The sequence below is a fragment of the Mus caroli genome, chromosome 15, assembly GCF_900094665.2.
Source record: "Mus caroli chromosome 15, CAROLI_EIJ_v1.1, whole genome shotgun sequence".
Lineage (NCBI taxonomy): Eukaryota > Metazoa > Chordata > Mammalia > Rodentia > Muridae > Mus > Mus caroli.
In genome coordinates, this window is record NC_034584.1 from 58,687,621 (window position 1) to 58,705,974 (window position 18,354).

The window sequence follows — 18,354 nt, forward strand, 5'->3', positions numbered from 1 at the left end:
GAGAGAGAGAGAGAGAGAGAGAGAGAGAGAGAGAGAGAGACAGGGAGACAGAGACAGAGAGATACAGAGACAAGAGGCAGAGAAACAGGGATGTAGAGAACAGAAAGAGCACGTCAGAGGATGGAGAAGGTGTGGGAGCAGAAAGAGGAGGAAGGAAGAAGGAGAGAGAAAGAGAAAGGAAAGGGTATGGAGAGGCAGGCTTTGGAACTCTTGCTTAAGTGACGAGAGCCATGATGATTCCTGTTTTATAGTCCTTGTCCTACCATCTTGCTTGGCAAAGCAACCCTACCACAAGATTAGGACCTTTGCTCTACATAACTTCTGGAAAAAGGCTGTTCCTACTTGGCATTCTGGAGTCATTCCTGCAGCTTTTTAGCAATTGCACTGAAAAGACTCTGCTCTACAAATTTCATTAGGATTCATCAAGGACACCCTTTATAGGTTGTTAATAAAAGTATTGCAGCAAGAGGAGTCCAGTGTCAACTCTGGCATCTCCTCAGCTAATAAGGCTCCCCAGAATAGACCCAGGGTTTGTCAGAAGGAGCCACCTGGGGCCACTTTTCAATCTATGTAATAGAAACTATTATTGAAACCCATTTTAATTAATTTACTTTTATGAAAAGACGTGAGTGAGATGGTACTGAATTCTTCATTATAAATAAAGTTATATTCTGCCCCTGGCCCCTAATTAACTACCTCACAGCTTATTTCTAAAATGTGTTTGCTACAATGTTATTTTGATTAGGGCTTATTCTCATGTTATTCTTGGACATTTACTGAGTTTTTTGTTAACATTAGTTCTGCTGTTCCTTTTTTTCTTTCTTTCTAGGAAGAGGTATGAGGTCTCCTAAGCTGTTCGTTGGTATTTCAGGCGTTGATGGTAGATTGTGAGTATCTGGAGCAATTGAATGCATGTAGGCCTGAGAGGCAGACAGCGCATGGGTTATGGCAATGAACGGCTCCATAGAATTGTGCTGCCATTGATGAATCATGTGACTCTTAGCCATTCCCTGACCTCTGTGTGTATTATTTTCCCCACTGGCCAAGTGGAACTTATTTTCAGGGATTCCACTAGTTGGCATGAGGCCATTCAGCAGCACTAGCTGTCTGTGGCTGACACAGATTCCAACAATTGGCTCTGACTACTCTGCCCAGTGCATAAAGTAGGCATGCAGAATGCTTCAGTATTTTGCCTGCCAATCCCACTTAACTCCTTGAGTTGTGTTTTTTTTTTTTTATGATGACATAAGGAATTAATACACACAAAATCTTTCCCTCAGTGCTTCCCAAGTGACTGATATACTCAAGTAACTATGATTATTTTAAAAGCACTGGATAGAAGACACGATAGAGGAATAGATTTTGATAGCATGTCAAGGTAAGTTTTATACTACCAGAACTCAGGGCCATCTGTGAGAGTCTATTAGAAGTATTTCTATGATGCTGGATATGTGGCTCAATGGTTAAGAGTGCATGCTACTCTTATAGAAGAGTCAAAAACAGTTCCCAGCAACCATGTTATGATTGCTTGTAACTCTAGCTACTGGGCACAAGACTATCTCTTCTAGACATCCTGTGTACCTGAATTCAAAGGTGCACAACACCCACATATATACTTTAAAATAAATTAAATGGTAAAACTATTTCTGTTAGGAGAATGTGCATGTTATCTATTTGCCTATTTGGGTTTTTAAAGGCACACTCCAGTTGGACTCCAGTGATCTCTGTTTTGACAGGACATGGGCCTCTAAGTTAAGTCATCTGTCCATGGTCACACTTTTGGTGAGAGGTCAGATGGAAAACGATGGGGTCTGCTGTTGCCACTGCAGAGCTATCCATTTCATGCAGCCTGTGCCTTCTAAATCACGCCTTGTTAAGGAGTATTCACCACAATCACATCCAGTAACAAATGCACCTTGAATGCAGCCGAGTCCTGACTCAAATTCTCAGAATGATGTCAACTAAAACATAAATATAATATCATGATAGATACTTAAGTATTGTGTCTGAGTTGACACCTGAGGTGCCAACTCCCTGTCTGGCCACTCTTTACTATTCGTTTAAAAACAATTTCCGTATGCTTTGTTCTTTCTCCTCAATTGGTAGAAAAGTATCTCTAAACTGTTTCCTTCAGCCAGAGTCAACTGCAGAGAAAGGTATTCTGACTCACAGTGATCTTTTGATATCTGTTTTGGGCCCTCATTTTTCCACAGTGCCTGGGACTTCATATTGTCTGTAGAATATGTCCCAGGGTTTCTTGTCTTAATTTGAGTTTAGAATACTAATGACAGAGAAGATACCTTTCATTTCTTCTTGGCATATATTCATATATATATATATATATATATATATATATATATATATATATATATAATCAAATTGCACAAATATACTATTACATGTACATGAACATATCACATGTGTGCATGTCTCTCTATATACAAAGACATGTACATACATGTACAAACACATTTACAACTTTAATTTACTTATTTATTAATTAACTATATATCCTGACACAGCTCCTTCTTTCCCCCTCACACAACCCTGTTCCCCCTCCTTTTCAATTCTGAGAAGGGAGAGGTTCCCCCTGGAAACCAACCCAGACTGGTCCGTCAAGTCACTACAGTACTAGTCACATCCTCTCCCATTGACGCCAGACAAGTCAGCCTAGTTAGGGAACTAGGATCCATAGGCAGGCAACAGAGGCAGGTAAGCCCCCTCCAGTTGTTTGGGGGACCCACATGAAGGCCAAGCTGCACATTTACTACATAGGCATGGGGTGTCTATGCCCAGCTCTTTGGCTGGTGGTTTAGTCCCTGGGGGCCCCAAAGGGTTCAGGTTAGTTGGCTTTGTTGGTCTTCTTGTGCCAGAGACATGGGATTGGGTAGACTCCAGGGAGTCTATGAGGGTATCTCTAGCTGAGACTCCTAGTGGTGGGGGGTTATGGAGTCCGATGTGGCTATCTCCTATAGCCAGGAAGGACTTTCAGTGGAGGAATTAGGAAACCAACCCATCCACAAAACCTTCAACCCAAAACTTGTCCTGCCTACAAGAAGTACAGAGACAAAGATGGTGAAAAGACCACGGGAATGGCCAACCAATGACTAGTCCAACTTGAGATCCAACCTATGGGCAAGAACCAGTCCCTGACATATCAATGATATGCTGTTATGCTTGCAGAGAGTAACCTAGCTCCACACAGCAGCTGAATGAAATAGATGCAGATACCCACAGCCAAACATGAGACAGAGTGTGTGAAGCCTTTTGGAAGTGCTGGGGGAAGGATTAAGGAACACAGGGGAAGTGGGGATAGGGACTGCACAAAAACTTTTACCATTCTTGATTGTTATGATGACTTATTCTTCATGTCTCTGTCTCCAAGGGGAAAATTTTGATTTTTTTGTTTGTTTGTTAAAAGGCCTATTATGTAGCTACCACTGCAAAGGCAGATGAAATTGTTTTACTTTTTTTTTTAAATCAGAAGAACTTTATAGTAACACATTTTGATTACATGTCTAAGTTAAAAAAAAAAAAAAAACAAAAGCAAAAATAAAAAAACCAAAACCAGAAACAAAACCTGAGTATTACCGCCAATAAAAATGCAGGATCAATTTATTTTTAAACTGTGGGTTTAGGGGCAAAAATGGGCTATGCACTGCTTGGTCAGGGTCAAGTTGAATTAAAGGGGTGATATATGCACTAAATTGGGAAAATCATCTATGGGAGAATGTTCCAGAGAAAGGATTGCTTCTGAATGATATTTCTTCCTAACATTCCTGCATCAGGGATGTAGTCTAGGGATGCCTAGGACTCAAGCAGCCACTTCTAGACACATGTCACATGTTCCTCACTACCTTCTGGAGATACCTTTGGTGATGGGGTGGCAGCCACTGCTACCAGAGCTTGGGTAGATGGAACAAATGAATACCAATGTGTTTGGATCAAGGGTACAAAACCACTGTTCTGTCTTCAGTGGTCGCTAATAAGAGTGCAAAGAGTTAGGGAAACTGAAACTATGGAACTCTCCAGCTCTGAAAATTTTATTACTGTTGTTGTTGTTGTTGTTGTTGGTGGTGTGTGTGTTTGTAAGATATGTGTGAGTGTGGGCACATTGGTGTCGTTGCACCTGTGTGGAGGTCAGATTATAGCTTTACAGAGTTGTATCTCTCATTCATTTTTATGTGAATTCCAAGAATTGAGCTCAGATCATCAGGCTTGCAAGATAACACCTTTAGCTACTGAGATAATTAGCCAGTTCTCCCTCAATTACTTTGATTTTCTTGGCCCTTGCCTGTGAGTGTTTAAATTATCTTATTTAATTTCATTATATTTTTATTATATCTTATTTCTTGTTTTCATTAACAGACACAATTGTATGTACTTATTGTATAGCAACATTGTTTTGAATTATGAATACACCATAAAATGGTGAAAACTAGCTAATTGGCATGTTTTACCTTTATGTAGGCTTCACCTTTATGAGCATTTTTCAAGATACAATATATAATTGATTGCAGTCACAGTAGTATACAAGGTCTTTTAGGGATATTCTTAAAACAGAAAATTTCCACCCTTGAACAGTAACTTTCCGGCTGCTGTTCTCATCTCTGCTTCTGGGAGATCAGCTTTCTCACATATCACATTTATGAAACCATATAGCGTTTGTCTTTTGATCCTTGACTTATTTCACCGAATATAATGTCTTCCAGACTTACTTATGTTGTTAAAAATCACAGAAGTTCTTTCGTTTTTATGGTTCAATAGTCAATGTGTGTGTGTGTGTGTGTCTATGTGTGCACCAATCACACTTATGTGAAGTTCATATACATACAAATATATGTACACACACACACACACACACACACACACACACACCACATCTTTCTGTTGGAATAAGTGCTTTGAGGTAGAATAAAACAAATGCATCATGTGCAAGTGATAAGTTGGCAAACAGCAATCACCTCTTGATAAAGCTAGTAACTTGGATTCTCTTTTACACACACAGAAGTGTATTTTCAGCATCCATCTCCCAGAGTGAAAATACTTGGCAGAAGGAGTGGAGATTCTAGAAGCCTGAGTCAATTGCAACCACAGCTTGCCTAAATCCAGCACTTCTGTTCATTCCTCCATGCCATGATTTCTTGTTAACTGAAGAATTAATGCTGGACCTCAAGTCTCCTACATTATAATCAAGGAGTTCTTTGGGTATTAATAGGCTCTGAGTCATGTAGTTAAAAAAATATGCAGCCAGTGTGTCTTATCCTAAGGAAGTAAAAGTGGTACTTAATAAAGGAATGGAAGAAAGCCCTCAAATCATTTCAACTGATCTTAGTTTCACTTCACATTGTCCAAATCCAGAGCTCTGCAAAGGCATCAAATTAGCCATTAAAAGGGCCAGGGATAAGGTTCTCTGCAGTAAGAGACACAGGAGTGAACTGGGCATGCTCCATTCCTTTACAATGCTGTTTTTACAGCATCACTTTGTTCTTATGGAGTGCTGGCATTATGTTTTATTATTTGAGTGTGAGGTTTGCATAGGTATAACTCACAGACATTCAGTACTGATAGACACTTCAGGGATGTCTACTCTGGCTTCTTTGCTTTACATATAAACCCAAGTAGACTCTCTATGGTCATGCAGAGTGAAGGCTTAGAGAAAATGCATTCACAAATGTTTCCAGGGTTTTGCACAAGTCTCACTCATGGAAAAGTTTAATAAACATTTGCTTACAGAGTTACTGACTGGCTGACAGGATAAGTACCTTCTTGATTGTGGAGATCTCTGGTTACCTGGGTATCTGTCTCATTGCCTTTTAACCTATTCAAACATCAAAATTGATCCTTGTTTAAAGGCCAAGAGCCTCAAGTGTCCAAATGAACAGTTAACTCACCAAAGTCTGACCTAAAGGAAACTTCAGGTTTGAGCCTATAGCTTAAATAGAGGGAACTTTCATCCTACAGAAGATGGAGAACAACGCCAGAGTTGGCATCAACAATCTCTTTGCCTGTGAAGACTCCGATTTCTGTCACAAGAATCACAGCAAACACTATCCACTCCTATTTTACCTCATGACCCCTTGGTTCCTCTTCTTAGGATTATGGGAACATTAAAAAATTAAAAAGATTAACCATGAGAACTGTTAAATTTTTAAATTTTTAAAATTTTTGACTCGATATTCAAAGAATGGGGGAGAAGGTCATATTTATACACACACACACACACACATATGTATATATATGACCTTCTCCATGTATATATATATATATATATATATATGTATATATCCATGTGTGTGCATCTCCCTGTGTCCATGTCTATGTGTGTATGTGTGTCTGTGTCCATGTGTGTGTTTGTGTGTGTGTTTGCATGTGCATATGTATGTATGTGGTTGTGTGTGCACATAAGTGCAAGTACCTGTAAAGGGCAGAAGATAGATGTATGATCCTCTGGATCTGGAGCTATAGGTGATTGTGAGAAGCCCAATGTGAATGCTATGAGAACTAAACTTGGGTCCTATACAAGAATAGTTTACACTCATAGCCACTGAGTCATTTCTCAGACCTTCATACTATTTTCTTACCATGTGATAAATGGCATGACCCTCACTGAAGATAAGTTACTGCTGTGATTGATATATGGTCTCTGGTGATGGAAAGTTATTGAAGAGATTTAGAAGCACGAAGGCTGGCCATCTTTGCATTTAACTTAGCCTTGGAAATAGTGCTCATGTCACCAGGAGCTTATTAATTTTTTTTTCTTCCGAGACAGGGTTTCTCTGTGTAGCCATGGCTGTCCTGGAACTCACTTTGTAGACTAGGCTGGCCTCGAACTCAGAAATCCACCTGCCTCTGCCTCCCAAGTGCTCGGATTAAAGGTGTGTGTCACCACCACCCGGCAGGGATGAACTTTAATCCCAAGGTCATACAGTTTAACTCTAGACTCTTCCAGCCATCATACTCATCCTTTTGATTAGAAACTGGACAAGTGTGTTGACAAAACCTAGTTACATCACACACAAAAGCCAATACTAACTGACATTAAGGTTCAGTTATATCAAGGTCCTGTGGGCTCTGGCTTTTACCCATGGATAGACCAACACTGCTCTTTGTACTCCACACCTCACTACTTGCAGCTCATTTTGTTTTGCATACATGCCTATCTTCTTTTCAGAGTTCTACACACTACCTCCATCACCCTACTGATGTCTATACAGAATATATTTCAAACGACATCTTAGATACCTTCACCCTAGGCACCTTTTCCACTACAGCAGTTAAATCAGCAGGTCTTTCTTTTTTTTTTCCTTTTTTAATATTTTTATTAGGTATTTTTCTCATTTATATTTCCAATGCTATCCCCAAAGTCCCCCATACCCTCCCCCCACTCCCACTTTTTGGCCCTGGTGTTCCCCTGTACTGGGGTATATAAAGTTTGTGTGACCAATGGGCCTCTCTTTCCAGTGATGGCTGACTAGGCCATCTTTTGATACATATTTTTAACCTCCCCAAATCCTAGCTTTTACTCAGAGCTTATTGTACTGCACTGAAATTGTATGTACCAAGTCCACCTTTCCTGCTCTGCTCTCCAAAGAGAATTTGTTCATTTTTCTTTCTTTCTTTCTTTTTTTTTTGTCCTCACTGTGATGTCCTCATTTGTGATTCAGAGTTTCTGTATAACTGATCAAAAGTGAAGTGTAATCATAAGACAAGGAGACCAGCTCTTTTGGGAGAATCAGCAGATATACAAAACATTAACCACATTCCAATATTTTCAGCAAAGGATAACTGGACCATGTATCTTCTCCCACATACAGCGAGGCTGCAAGGACCACGGAGGCAATGACAACGTACCTGATAGTTTTGATCATGCTGAGGCCCATTTCAACACAGCAATGAGCGTGGTCTCGGCGGGGCTCAGGCAGTCCAGACACACAGTAGTAGCAGTCCCCCAGAATTTTAATGCGAAGACAATGATGCTCCTGAAAGGAACAAAGTGGTAGGGAAAGGACCGTGTCATCAAGAGGACCAGATCATCAGAATGCCCGAGGAAAGAAGCAAATGGAGTCAAGTGCTCTGTACTTCAGTCAGAAACCCCCAACTTTAGAACCTGCTTTTACAGTTTCTATAGTTTTGACCTGAAATGTCCTGCAAATAATACTGTAGATAATAAATTCTTGGGCTACAGCTTCGTGCTTGGTGAGATGGTGGAAACTTGAAGAGTTAAGGCATATGTGGGGGATGGAAGAGTGATCCTAGTGGAGGAAGAAGCAAGACTCAGAGCCAGGCGTCTTAGTCTCCTGCGCCGGTTCAAGTAATCCTGATTGGGCTTTACACAGCTCAAGATCTAAAGTGGCTAACAGCAAAATGGGGAAACAGAACAAAGGACCCAAGTCCAGAGTGCTGTGCTTCCTCTGTCTTCACAGACATCCCCACTGAGCAATCTACCCCCTCCCCTACAGAGTCAAGACAAGCAAATTAGATTCAGCAGGTCAGCCAGTGTAATGCCTCCTTTGGCTCTTGATTATGTAACTCCGACATTATTGGCTACAGAACTGTATATAAGTTTTGTACTGAATAATAAAAGTTAGATTTACACCCTGATGCTGATCTCTGGGGTCTGAAATCTCTGTGGGCTCCATCTCCACTCCACCCATCCTGCCACCATTTCAGAAACATTTCGGTCCTGTTTCTGACAGTTAGCACCCCAAAGATGTAGTCAATGGTTTTCTAGTCCCTGGGTGGATGTACTGCTGATGTGGGACCATTCTACCATGTGGTCTTTCTGCCCCAGCCTCCATGAAGTTAATGGTTTGCAATCTCATGACAGGTCAAAGTAGTAGAGCCAAACAATCATTGTTTGATACTCAAAACTGAGGCAAAATGAATATTTCCACAGTAAATTAATCAGCCAACTCTGATATTGTGTTACAATCCAAGTAACTGTGTGACGTGGTTTCTTTAGATGAATGGTTCGAGCTGAGTATCCTGACAGGCCTTCTAGGGCTGAGCCATAGAGAGCTATGATTTCCTTGGTAGGGGTCTATCTTTGGAAAAAGTGGTCTCAGGCTTGAGAAAGAAGTTGTAAATAGAAAGGGTCTCATTGAGCTGGCAGCTCAGTTGACACCCTTGAAATACCAAGATAAAAAGCACTGTGCTGACTTCCTGATGTAAGCAGTTTGGTAACTATTGACTACAAGCTAAAAAACAGTCAAGCAGAACTTGAATCTGATGCTTCTCTGACTGGGTCTGATTTTCTGAACTTTCCCAATTACCCAAGAAGGCACAGAGATACCCTGTAGGTTTCAGTGTTATGCATACCTGACTTCAGGATGATTTTAGGAGCCTGGGGTTCCAATCTATTGGCTGTTCAACCAAAGTATTAGGTTTTTTATTTTTTAATAAAAGAGCTATTGATTAAGTGTAATCAGAAAGAGGGAACTAACGACCATTATTAAAAACATCAAAAGGCTTAGGATATTGTAATAGAGCACATTTTTTTTTCTTTTTGCAAAATCCATCAAGATTATAAAAATAATCTGTCAGCAACCACCAAAAACAATAATGAAAATTCTATCAGCTTGAGGCCTTGTCATAAAACAAAACTTTCAAAAATGTATCCAAGAACTAAAAAAAGGAAAAATCCATTAGCAAATGCCTCAGACACCAATGGAAATGTTATCATCTAGGTATGGTGTCCAACACCTGTAATCCTAGAACTCAGGAGGTAGAGGAAGGAAAAATCAGGAGTTCAAGGTCAGCTTTGACTGCATACTGAATTTGAGAATAGCATGGGACAAATTAGACCACACCTTAAAAAGCCAGAGGAATGAGGAGGAAGAGGGGGAGGAGGAGAAGGAGGAGGAGGAAGAAGAGGAAGAAGAGGAAGAGGAGACGACTCTCTACTAGCACTATTCTCTGAAAGAGCAAAGATTTTTCAAGACTTCAAAACTAGGAAGTTTTCTTTACTCTTAAAGAAAACACCTAAATGAATTCAGCATGGTAGGTGTCACACGATGCTGCTCTTATCTTGGCTATCACACTTTTTCTCCTCTCATGCTCTTGAGATAAAATTTCTCTGTTTGAAAGAAGACACAGTATTTGTTTTATGAGTCTAGTTTGTTTTATCTAACATAATGATCTCCGGTCCCATTCATTTTTTTCTTCCTAATGTCATGGTTTCATCATTCTTCACAACAGAACAAACTTCTAATGTGTGTATCTCATCTTTCTCTGTCTGTCTCTGTCTCTTTCTTTCTCTCTCCCTCTCTCCACATCAACTTACAGGACATAAATTTAACCAGGAGATAAGGAGAGGAAGAGATTTATCAATTTAGTCCTCTAATTTAATATATAGATTTAAATCACACACACACACACACACAGAGTTAGTTAGAAGATTTATATAGATATCTTGATTTTTGCCCATAAAGGAGACTGTCAGTGTTTTAAGCCCTTTGATTTGTTGGAAGGCAAGGACTAGGTTCTAGGCATGAAGAATCACTTGAGGGAGGGAATGGAGTGTGTGACTTGGGTTGGTGAGAATCTAGTGCTAAAAGGTTCAGGTGTAGAGGTTGCCTCCTTCCTGGCTATGGTGAGTGATGAAAAGAAAGAGATTGGACAAGAAATACTTTGGTCTAAGACTCTGTCTTATCTGTATGACTGTCAGGATTGCTAGCTTCATTGCTTCGTATAACATCCTGGAAACACTGATAAGTGAGTTTTAGTTCTCTATATATGACAAGGTCAAAAGAAAGTACCTTGTGTTGATGTGTAACAGAGGACACATGGCCATCCCTTAGCAGTGTCAATGACAGTTGATGCTTGGGAGTAGCCTTCTCTGTGTCCACCATGCTGTTTCTTATCTTTTACTTTGGGCCTCACACATACAGGACGGATAGCTGTCACCTCTGCTTTACAGAGAGAAAAGCAACAGGGTGAAATATACAGAGAATCTTCTAGGCCACAGATGAGCTGGCACAGTCCTCAGCACTACAGCTGTACTACTCAATGACTCCAAGTCTCTGATATTCCCATGGACACTGAAGTGAGAATGTTTTGGAAAAATCTAAGTAAGGAAAGGATGAGCCACCTTGCATAAAGCATGCAGCACCAGCCAAAGGTACTTTACAGTCTTCCTGTTCATCTTATGCCACCATCTTTTCATCTACCTTCTGAATTGTGAGTCATAGAGGCAGTCTTCAGGCTTCCATAGGCAAAGCCCACACCGCTAATATGTAGGTAGGTGGGGCTCTCAAGATCATACATGTATAAATCTGGAGCTCAATAAATGCCCTCTCTTAACCTTCAAGAATTATATGACAGCACAAAATGGCAGCTCTCCTGACAGAAATGTATTCTGATAAAGAGATCATATAAAAGGATCAACTACCCTTTAGGAAGACACTGAACAATGTTCACATCCAAGGTCCATTATTTTTGTAAACAAAAACGTAAAGCTGGCAACTGTCTTGAAAATCTATAGGCCCTAAGAAAATGGGAATATATCATTTCTCTGTCTATCTATCTATCTATCTATCTATCTATCTATCTATCTATCTATCTATCTATCATCTATCTCTCTATAATCTATGTATTTACTACTTATCATCTATTTGTGTATATATATGCACATATTACATAAAACATATTTCATATACAAAATATATAGCATATGCTATCTATTTGATACATATGTGTATACAGGGGAAAATATATATGGGAAGACTGGCTCCTTATCTGCCAAGTTCTGTCAGTTTTCAGACACATTTTTCTTATCATGTTTGATGAGCTGTCAGATGACTTAATAGCGTGTTCCAAGTAAATTCTATCAGAAACTGCTTTGAAAATTCATGCTAGAGAAGGCAGACTGCTTTGGAAAAGATATTTAAAGAGTAAAGTAGGAAAAGGACCATCTTCCATCTAAAGTCAGTCTTACAATCTTTGCCTTCCCATCTTGATGTGTTTAATATCATAAAAATCTTGAAAAGAGTTGATTAAATTGTATATGTGGATAGTAGATGGAATCGGGGAGTACACCTTGAGGATGGCTATACATTTTGGAAGGAGATGAAATTATAGAAGTAGAAACTCATTATATATCTGATGTTTCAGTTTTACTAAAACATTTATTTCATTAGAATCAGAGAAGCGATATGTGAACATACTGTTCTAGTACAATTTAAACTACAGAAAAGTTTAAAGTGCCCTTGGACACCCACTTTCCATCACATAGCCAGTGCCTCGGGAGCTCAGTCTCCTCTCTAAGCTTTCCTTAAAGGGCAAGTGTATAGGTATACCTATACACTGGGCTTCACGATCTTTAGCCATACAGTTATTACACTATGTTTGGAGGCATCAAGCTTGGTTCCCTCCATATAATTCCATGACACAATATCTTTCTATGTCAAGTCATGGAGATGACAGACATCTCATTGGAAATTGATTGATCAGCTTTCCATGGTGTTGTTCCTTATTGTTAAAAAATTGATGTTGCTCCCCTTTTTGACAGAAGTTTAAAAAGTGTTTTAACATTTTAATGATATCATTGGTATTACACTATAGCATCCTTTCTTCACAGTAGTGTGTGCATATTCATATTCATTTTCCTCCTGTCGAAAAGCTAGGTAGGGGGCTTGTTGCTTTAAAAGATCAGATACTAGAGTTGCCAAGTTTTGTCAATGGTCCAAGCACTCTAAGCTGAGCACCCTGAACCCCAAGGACATTGTAGAACACACACACTAAATAGAACTGAGTTTCGTGGGCAACTTGAACAGAATCTTTAATTTCAATTTCAATGCAATGGAACAAGGGGCCACTGTAAAATGTCTGTGAGGTGGGTTCTCTCTGATGTCTCTGTGATTTAAATCCTCAGGAAAATACCAACAGTAGGCAACTAGAGCCTTATCAAACTCCAGAAAAAATAAATGGAAGCACAATTCCCTTTTGTATAACAGCAGAGCCCAGATCTCAGCTGAGCTAGGGACTTGCCTGAGGTGGAGGACAGAGTCAACGGGACGTTTCCTCATTTCAAAGCAAGTGGAATCTTTTTCCCTGGCAGAATCTATGGAACTCTCCAGGCAAGGTGTTTCAGCCCTTGAGGCTGAGGTTCAGGAAGGGGAAATGTGGATGACCGGGAGTTACGGACCATGATCGAACGTGAGTGTTTATTTTTAATAGACCTCAGCTGAGACACCACATGTATTATTTAATTTATCCTTTTTGATTTTGATAGGAAATGGAGACTCAAGAGAGATGATCTACCAAAGAACATCCAAACCAAACCTATACCTGCACGTTGTGCTTCAAGGCATCCTGCATGAACAGAGATCATTTAGCGTCTGGTCCTCTTTTCCCTAATAGGCCTAAGATTACTAGTAAGGAGCCTCAACTGGTCTGGGATTGAGTCACAAATCCTCACCTGTGAATAGTTCTGGATAGTTTACATTTTTGACCCTCGGTCACTCGGTGAATAAGATGGGAATAACCAGGTCTGCCTTGCAAGTTAGTTGTGAGAACACCATGATACAATCTGAGGAAAAAAAATTCTCCCACCAGGAAAAGCACTCAGCGCTATTGGTTTATGAATGTTAAATATTCTTACCAAAATTGCTAAGTTCACCCCGTGATACCAATTTGCATGTGTGTGTGTGTGTGTGTTGATGTTTGAGCATGTGCATGCATGTGGAGGCCAGAGGTCAATCTTGAATGCCTTCCTTAGTTTGTGTATACACACACACACACACACACACACACACACACACACACACACACACACAGAGTCTCTCAGTGAGCCTTGAACTTAACAACAACTCACTTAGGGAAGCTGGCTAGCATGTTCCAAAAAGCCACCTGCCTGTTTCCTCAGTGCTTGGGTTATAAGTGCACACTGTTGTTCCTAGCCTTTTAAAGTGAATGCTGTGGATGAACTCAGGTCCTTATGCCTGTATGCTGAGCACTTTATCAACTGAGCCACCTTCCCTGCCCCAGGTTTTAAAAGAATCATTTAATCAGATGATGTGCATCTTAAACAGTAGTCTCTGATGTCCTACACCCTTGGGTAACTGGCAAGCTATATATCCCCTCTTTGACTCCTCTCTCCCACTGCGTACAAAATCACCAGGGTTGGAAGCCAAGGCTATGAAACAAAGCTCACACTTCCTTAAATGCTGCACTGTTTCCTCTAATCCCTGTTCCTCCTTTATTCTTGAAGCTTACTTCTGATTGGCCTCTCCCACACCTGCTATGCTCCCGCAGCCTCATGCCTCTCAAACTCTCCCAAGCAAGCAGGCTTCTTTCACATTTGCATTTTCAGTATGTCTTATCCTAAAAGCCCTTGCCTAATCTGGAGCCCTCATCTCAGGATCCTGGCCTGTTACTAGGCCATTCCCAATCTTGTTATTCCTTTCCTTTGCCTACCATGATGATGCCTGTGTTTATCATTGTCTGAAGCAGCTGCTACAATGTTATAGATTCACCTTTTTTCCTTTTGTCAGACTGGGGGATTCCTGCGGGAAGACCTTGGTTTTCTCTCTCCCTAGCTTTGAAATTGTGTCCAACTATAGGAAATAATAAATGGTTGAATAAGTTAGATTAAGTTAAATTCTGTACCCTTTCTGCCTGTCTGTCTATGTCTCTCTGTCTATCTCTGTCTCTCTTTCTCTCTCTCTCTGTATGTGGGGGAGGGGGTGATTTCTCTGACATAAGAAAATGACCTTGGCCACATCTTTCAATTCTTACTGGAGAATTTCCTTGGTCTTCCTTTTGTCTTTGAGAAAAAAAATGCTATAAACCATAACTGAAAAGAGAATAAGAATTTGTAACTTATACAAACCATCACTGGTTCATCGATGAAAGGAAATACCATATGTGTATTTCCTCCTAAATGCAGGTACCAGGTAATTTCTGCCCTCTCCCTAGGAGGGAACTTCAGTTTCCTATCTACTAGTTGTCCAGTAACATCCACTAAGAGGTTAGGTTCCTCTTTTCCCTCTTCTCCTACCTCCTGCCCTGCACTTTCCCTTACCACAGTTTTTTTCACTTTGCTAATTGGCCTCTCAATCATGTAGACGACTTTCCCTTTTGGCAAAAGTGTGCAGTCATTGAAACCACCATGAACAAGATACCAAGCACCATGTCACTCCCTGCTTTACCCTACTGTGAAGGCTTCTTTGATAGCAACTTATCCACTCCATCCTAGTGTTCCTTGTATCTCCTATCTGCTTTTTGTCTGTCTTTTATAGAATGGCTTATAGGCCCCCAAGTTTCCACTTCTTATATCTACCATCTTTCCCATGGCACAGTATATTTGGACTTCATTGTGGCTGTAGCATTTTTCCCACTGTATCAACAGCATTGAATCAATCCCGTTTGTTTATTTTACTCTAAGAATTAGCTTCGGAGTCGCTTTCTCTAGGAAATTGTCTCTGATAGAAAGGTCACACTCTGCCTCTGTGGCTTCAGAGCATCCCAGGATTGACAAGACTCTGTGCACTCACGAATAACCCTTGTATTCCCAGCTAGACTTATCCTGAAGCAAAGAGATAGGCATTCATCATTCTCCTGCTCCCAACATGTCGTGGCAGTACAGTACTTAATGGCTGCTCAGATGCAGCTATGACAAGACCTCCCTCGGAATGTGACAGCCTTGAATTTGGAATTCTACTAGTGAATTTGTTCTTGACACAGTGTGATTTAATTCCCACCATGGCTCAAGAAGTCAGTAGTGCTCTAGATATTTCACAAAGCTGGGATTTGCATTACTCTTATTTGAACTCTAAGCCACTCTAAGTGCAGGGTATTTTTCTCTGTCACTTGCGTAGATCTAGGACTACAAGTCTGTGTTTTAATAGTAGATGCCCACCTTACTGCCTCTATTTTCTAACTTAGCTGCGATTAAGGGAGCTAGAAAAGCTGGCTAAAACACAGCTCTCAAAGGTAGGTCAATCAAAACAATGGTTTGCCCAGCACATCACTGGTTCTTGCAAACAGGATAATTCACTGCAGATGGCTGGGGCTGGCTAGGCACCTGCAGGCAGCCAGCTCTGCATACCACCTCCGAGCCTAGTGAAAGGAGAATGGAAAGCAGACAGAAAAGGCTGGGTTGATTATCACTTACCCAGCTGTCTTTCATGGGAAAAATCATTCTGAGAAAGCACCCCCAGCCCCACTACCTGAGATTGGTAAATAAGCAATATTGGCCTCCAGGTTGTGAGAGGGTCAGGGGTCCATGCAATGGGGTCAGGATGCAGAAGGGTCATCGCGTTGGCAATGAAGGCTGAATCCTTTTGTCTCTAATTCCACATGCGGTTCCTCACTTCTCTAAGGATTAGGATGAAATTAAATGCAACTCACATGGGCCAGCCGGTCGAATCTGGCAAAGAGTTCGTTGAGCATCCTGACCAGCTCCTGAGCCGACAAGGTCGTAGAGAGGTTGGTAAATCCTTTGACATCTGCAAAAAGAATACTAAACAACAAGGGAAGGAGAAGATGGGAAAAGGTGGGTTAATATTTTCATCCATTCTGGGAGACACACCAAGTCCTTTCAAATAAATCAACCATATCTGTAGCTGTCTTCTATGAACATTATGAGGAACACACCTCAGTATTTTAAAAAAGGGTCAACTTAGAAATCAGCAAGGATAAGAGGACAGCTGAAACCTGTGGTCTCCTGGTCCCGGGTTATAAAGCACCCTCAAGAGGCCTTTAGTAGGAGACCCATTCGTGATGATACTTGGCGATTTATCTCTGTGTTTCACAAAGCACTGTCACGCAGATGTCACTAGAACAGAATAGTAAAGGCCCAGGTAGGAAAAGAACACAGAGCCTCTTCATTCCCCGGAGCACTCTCTGAGTGTGTTCTACCCTCCCTGCCAGACAACTATAACTAGGTTTCCCCAAAAATGACGAGCTAAGATGGCATCACTGAGAGACCTCGGTAGAATGATTAGCTAAACACATATTTATAAGGGTTTCAGTGATGTGAAGTCTTACTCTATGCATGGCTTTGAATAAGCAATGGGTAGGGTCATCCAAAGCTTTCTATAAGCCAGGCATTGCATAACCACTGTCTTGGTCAATCGTTCTTGCTACCTAGCGGGACCAGTACTGCTGTCTCCATGCTGGTGACATGTTATAGAGCTGGTACTATCATTAGAAGTCAGTTCCTGACTTGTCTTGCCTTGCCGTTTCAGGACCTTTGAACACAAGGATGGATGCTAAACATATTTGATTACTGCTAGTGCTTCACTCTTTGGGAAATGTCCAGGAAGGTTTTATCTTCCATAGTTTTGCACACTCTGTGTTGCTCCCTGGGAGTGATTGGTCCTTTCTATTAAAAATCCTACATGCTCTCTGTGACCTCACTCATTTGCTACTAGTGAACATTTATGGGGCCTCTCCATTTGATGTAAACTGTCAGACCCATCTCCAGTGTCTTACCAATTCTGTGATCCCCCACCCCCACTCCATGACACTTAACAACAGCACACTGACACATGACTCAGTGGATAAAACAAAGATAAAAGTTATATCTGGGTCCTCCATGCTCAGAGCATAGTTGGCTCTATTTCATGTTTTCTCAACCATATCAGCACAAGTACTCAAAATGAAGTCCTCCTTTCCCAGAATGTGCATTGTTTTAATTGGAGAACCTTAGAGCCCTTGTGGAACCACCGTCACATATCTGCTCCAGCAAGGGCTATAGGTGAGTGACCATGCACACTGATGACGTAGAGGCCCCTGCTTCAGTCACTGGGTGCAATAGGGATTGGCGATTGACAGAAGCAGCCTACCATTTGTCATTTTGTTCTACCCAGGTGCTGGACTCCAGGTTGAAAGGTTTCTTTACTCTGGACATAAACTCATAATCTCCCAATAGGTATAGCTGCACCCTTTACCACCAGTAGGAGGCGATAGGCACACAACACATAATGAGACTTGGACATGTTCAGGAGATAATTTTTAGGTAGCCGTCATCAAAGAAACACTGAAAATTAAAGCAACAGTAGAGAAGGGGGAACAAACGAGACAGGTTGCTATGAAGAGGGCGGCAGGATTAGAAATAATTTCGAAAATGCTCCTAATGCCACTGGGGGTGGCTTTGGGGGTTGGGGAGGAGGCGGAGCAGCCGGTCTGACTTTGTTCTCAGACACTGGCTAAGAAAGAACCTCCTCTGCTTTCCTTCTTTCTGCTCTTATTTTAGCATCCAGTGGCCTCCCAACAGGCAGGTGGGAGAGGCCCCTCTGCCACCAGTGCACTTCATCCTCCTAGCACCAGTTGCTGCAGGCACCTCACTTCTGTCTCCTGGAGAGAAGCAAGTCCTAGGGGCTATGATGCTCACAAAATTCTTTCTTA

General features: G+C 41.1%; 1 protein-coding gene across 3 annotated transcripts in view; it reads right to left on the bottom strand.

The window, feature by feature from the left end:
• Adcy8 (adenylate cyclase 8) overlaps positions 1–18,354 on the bottom strand; it is a 219,163-nt gene that overhangs the window by 97,822 nt on the left and 102,987 nt on the right. For all 3 annotated transcript variants that reach the window (XM_021183269.2, XM_021183268.2, XM_021183267.2), the window contains exons 4-5: positions 16,354–16,465; positions 7,855–7,982 (exon numbers count right to left, since the gene is read on the bottom strand). In XM_021183269.2, the coding sequence (XP_021038928.1) occupies positions 7,855–7,982; positions 16,354–16,465 (240 nt within the window). The remainder of the gene's footprint in view (positions 1–7,854; positions 7,983–16,353; positions 16,466–18,354) is intronic.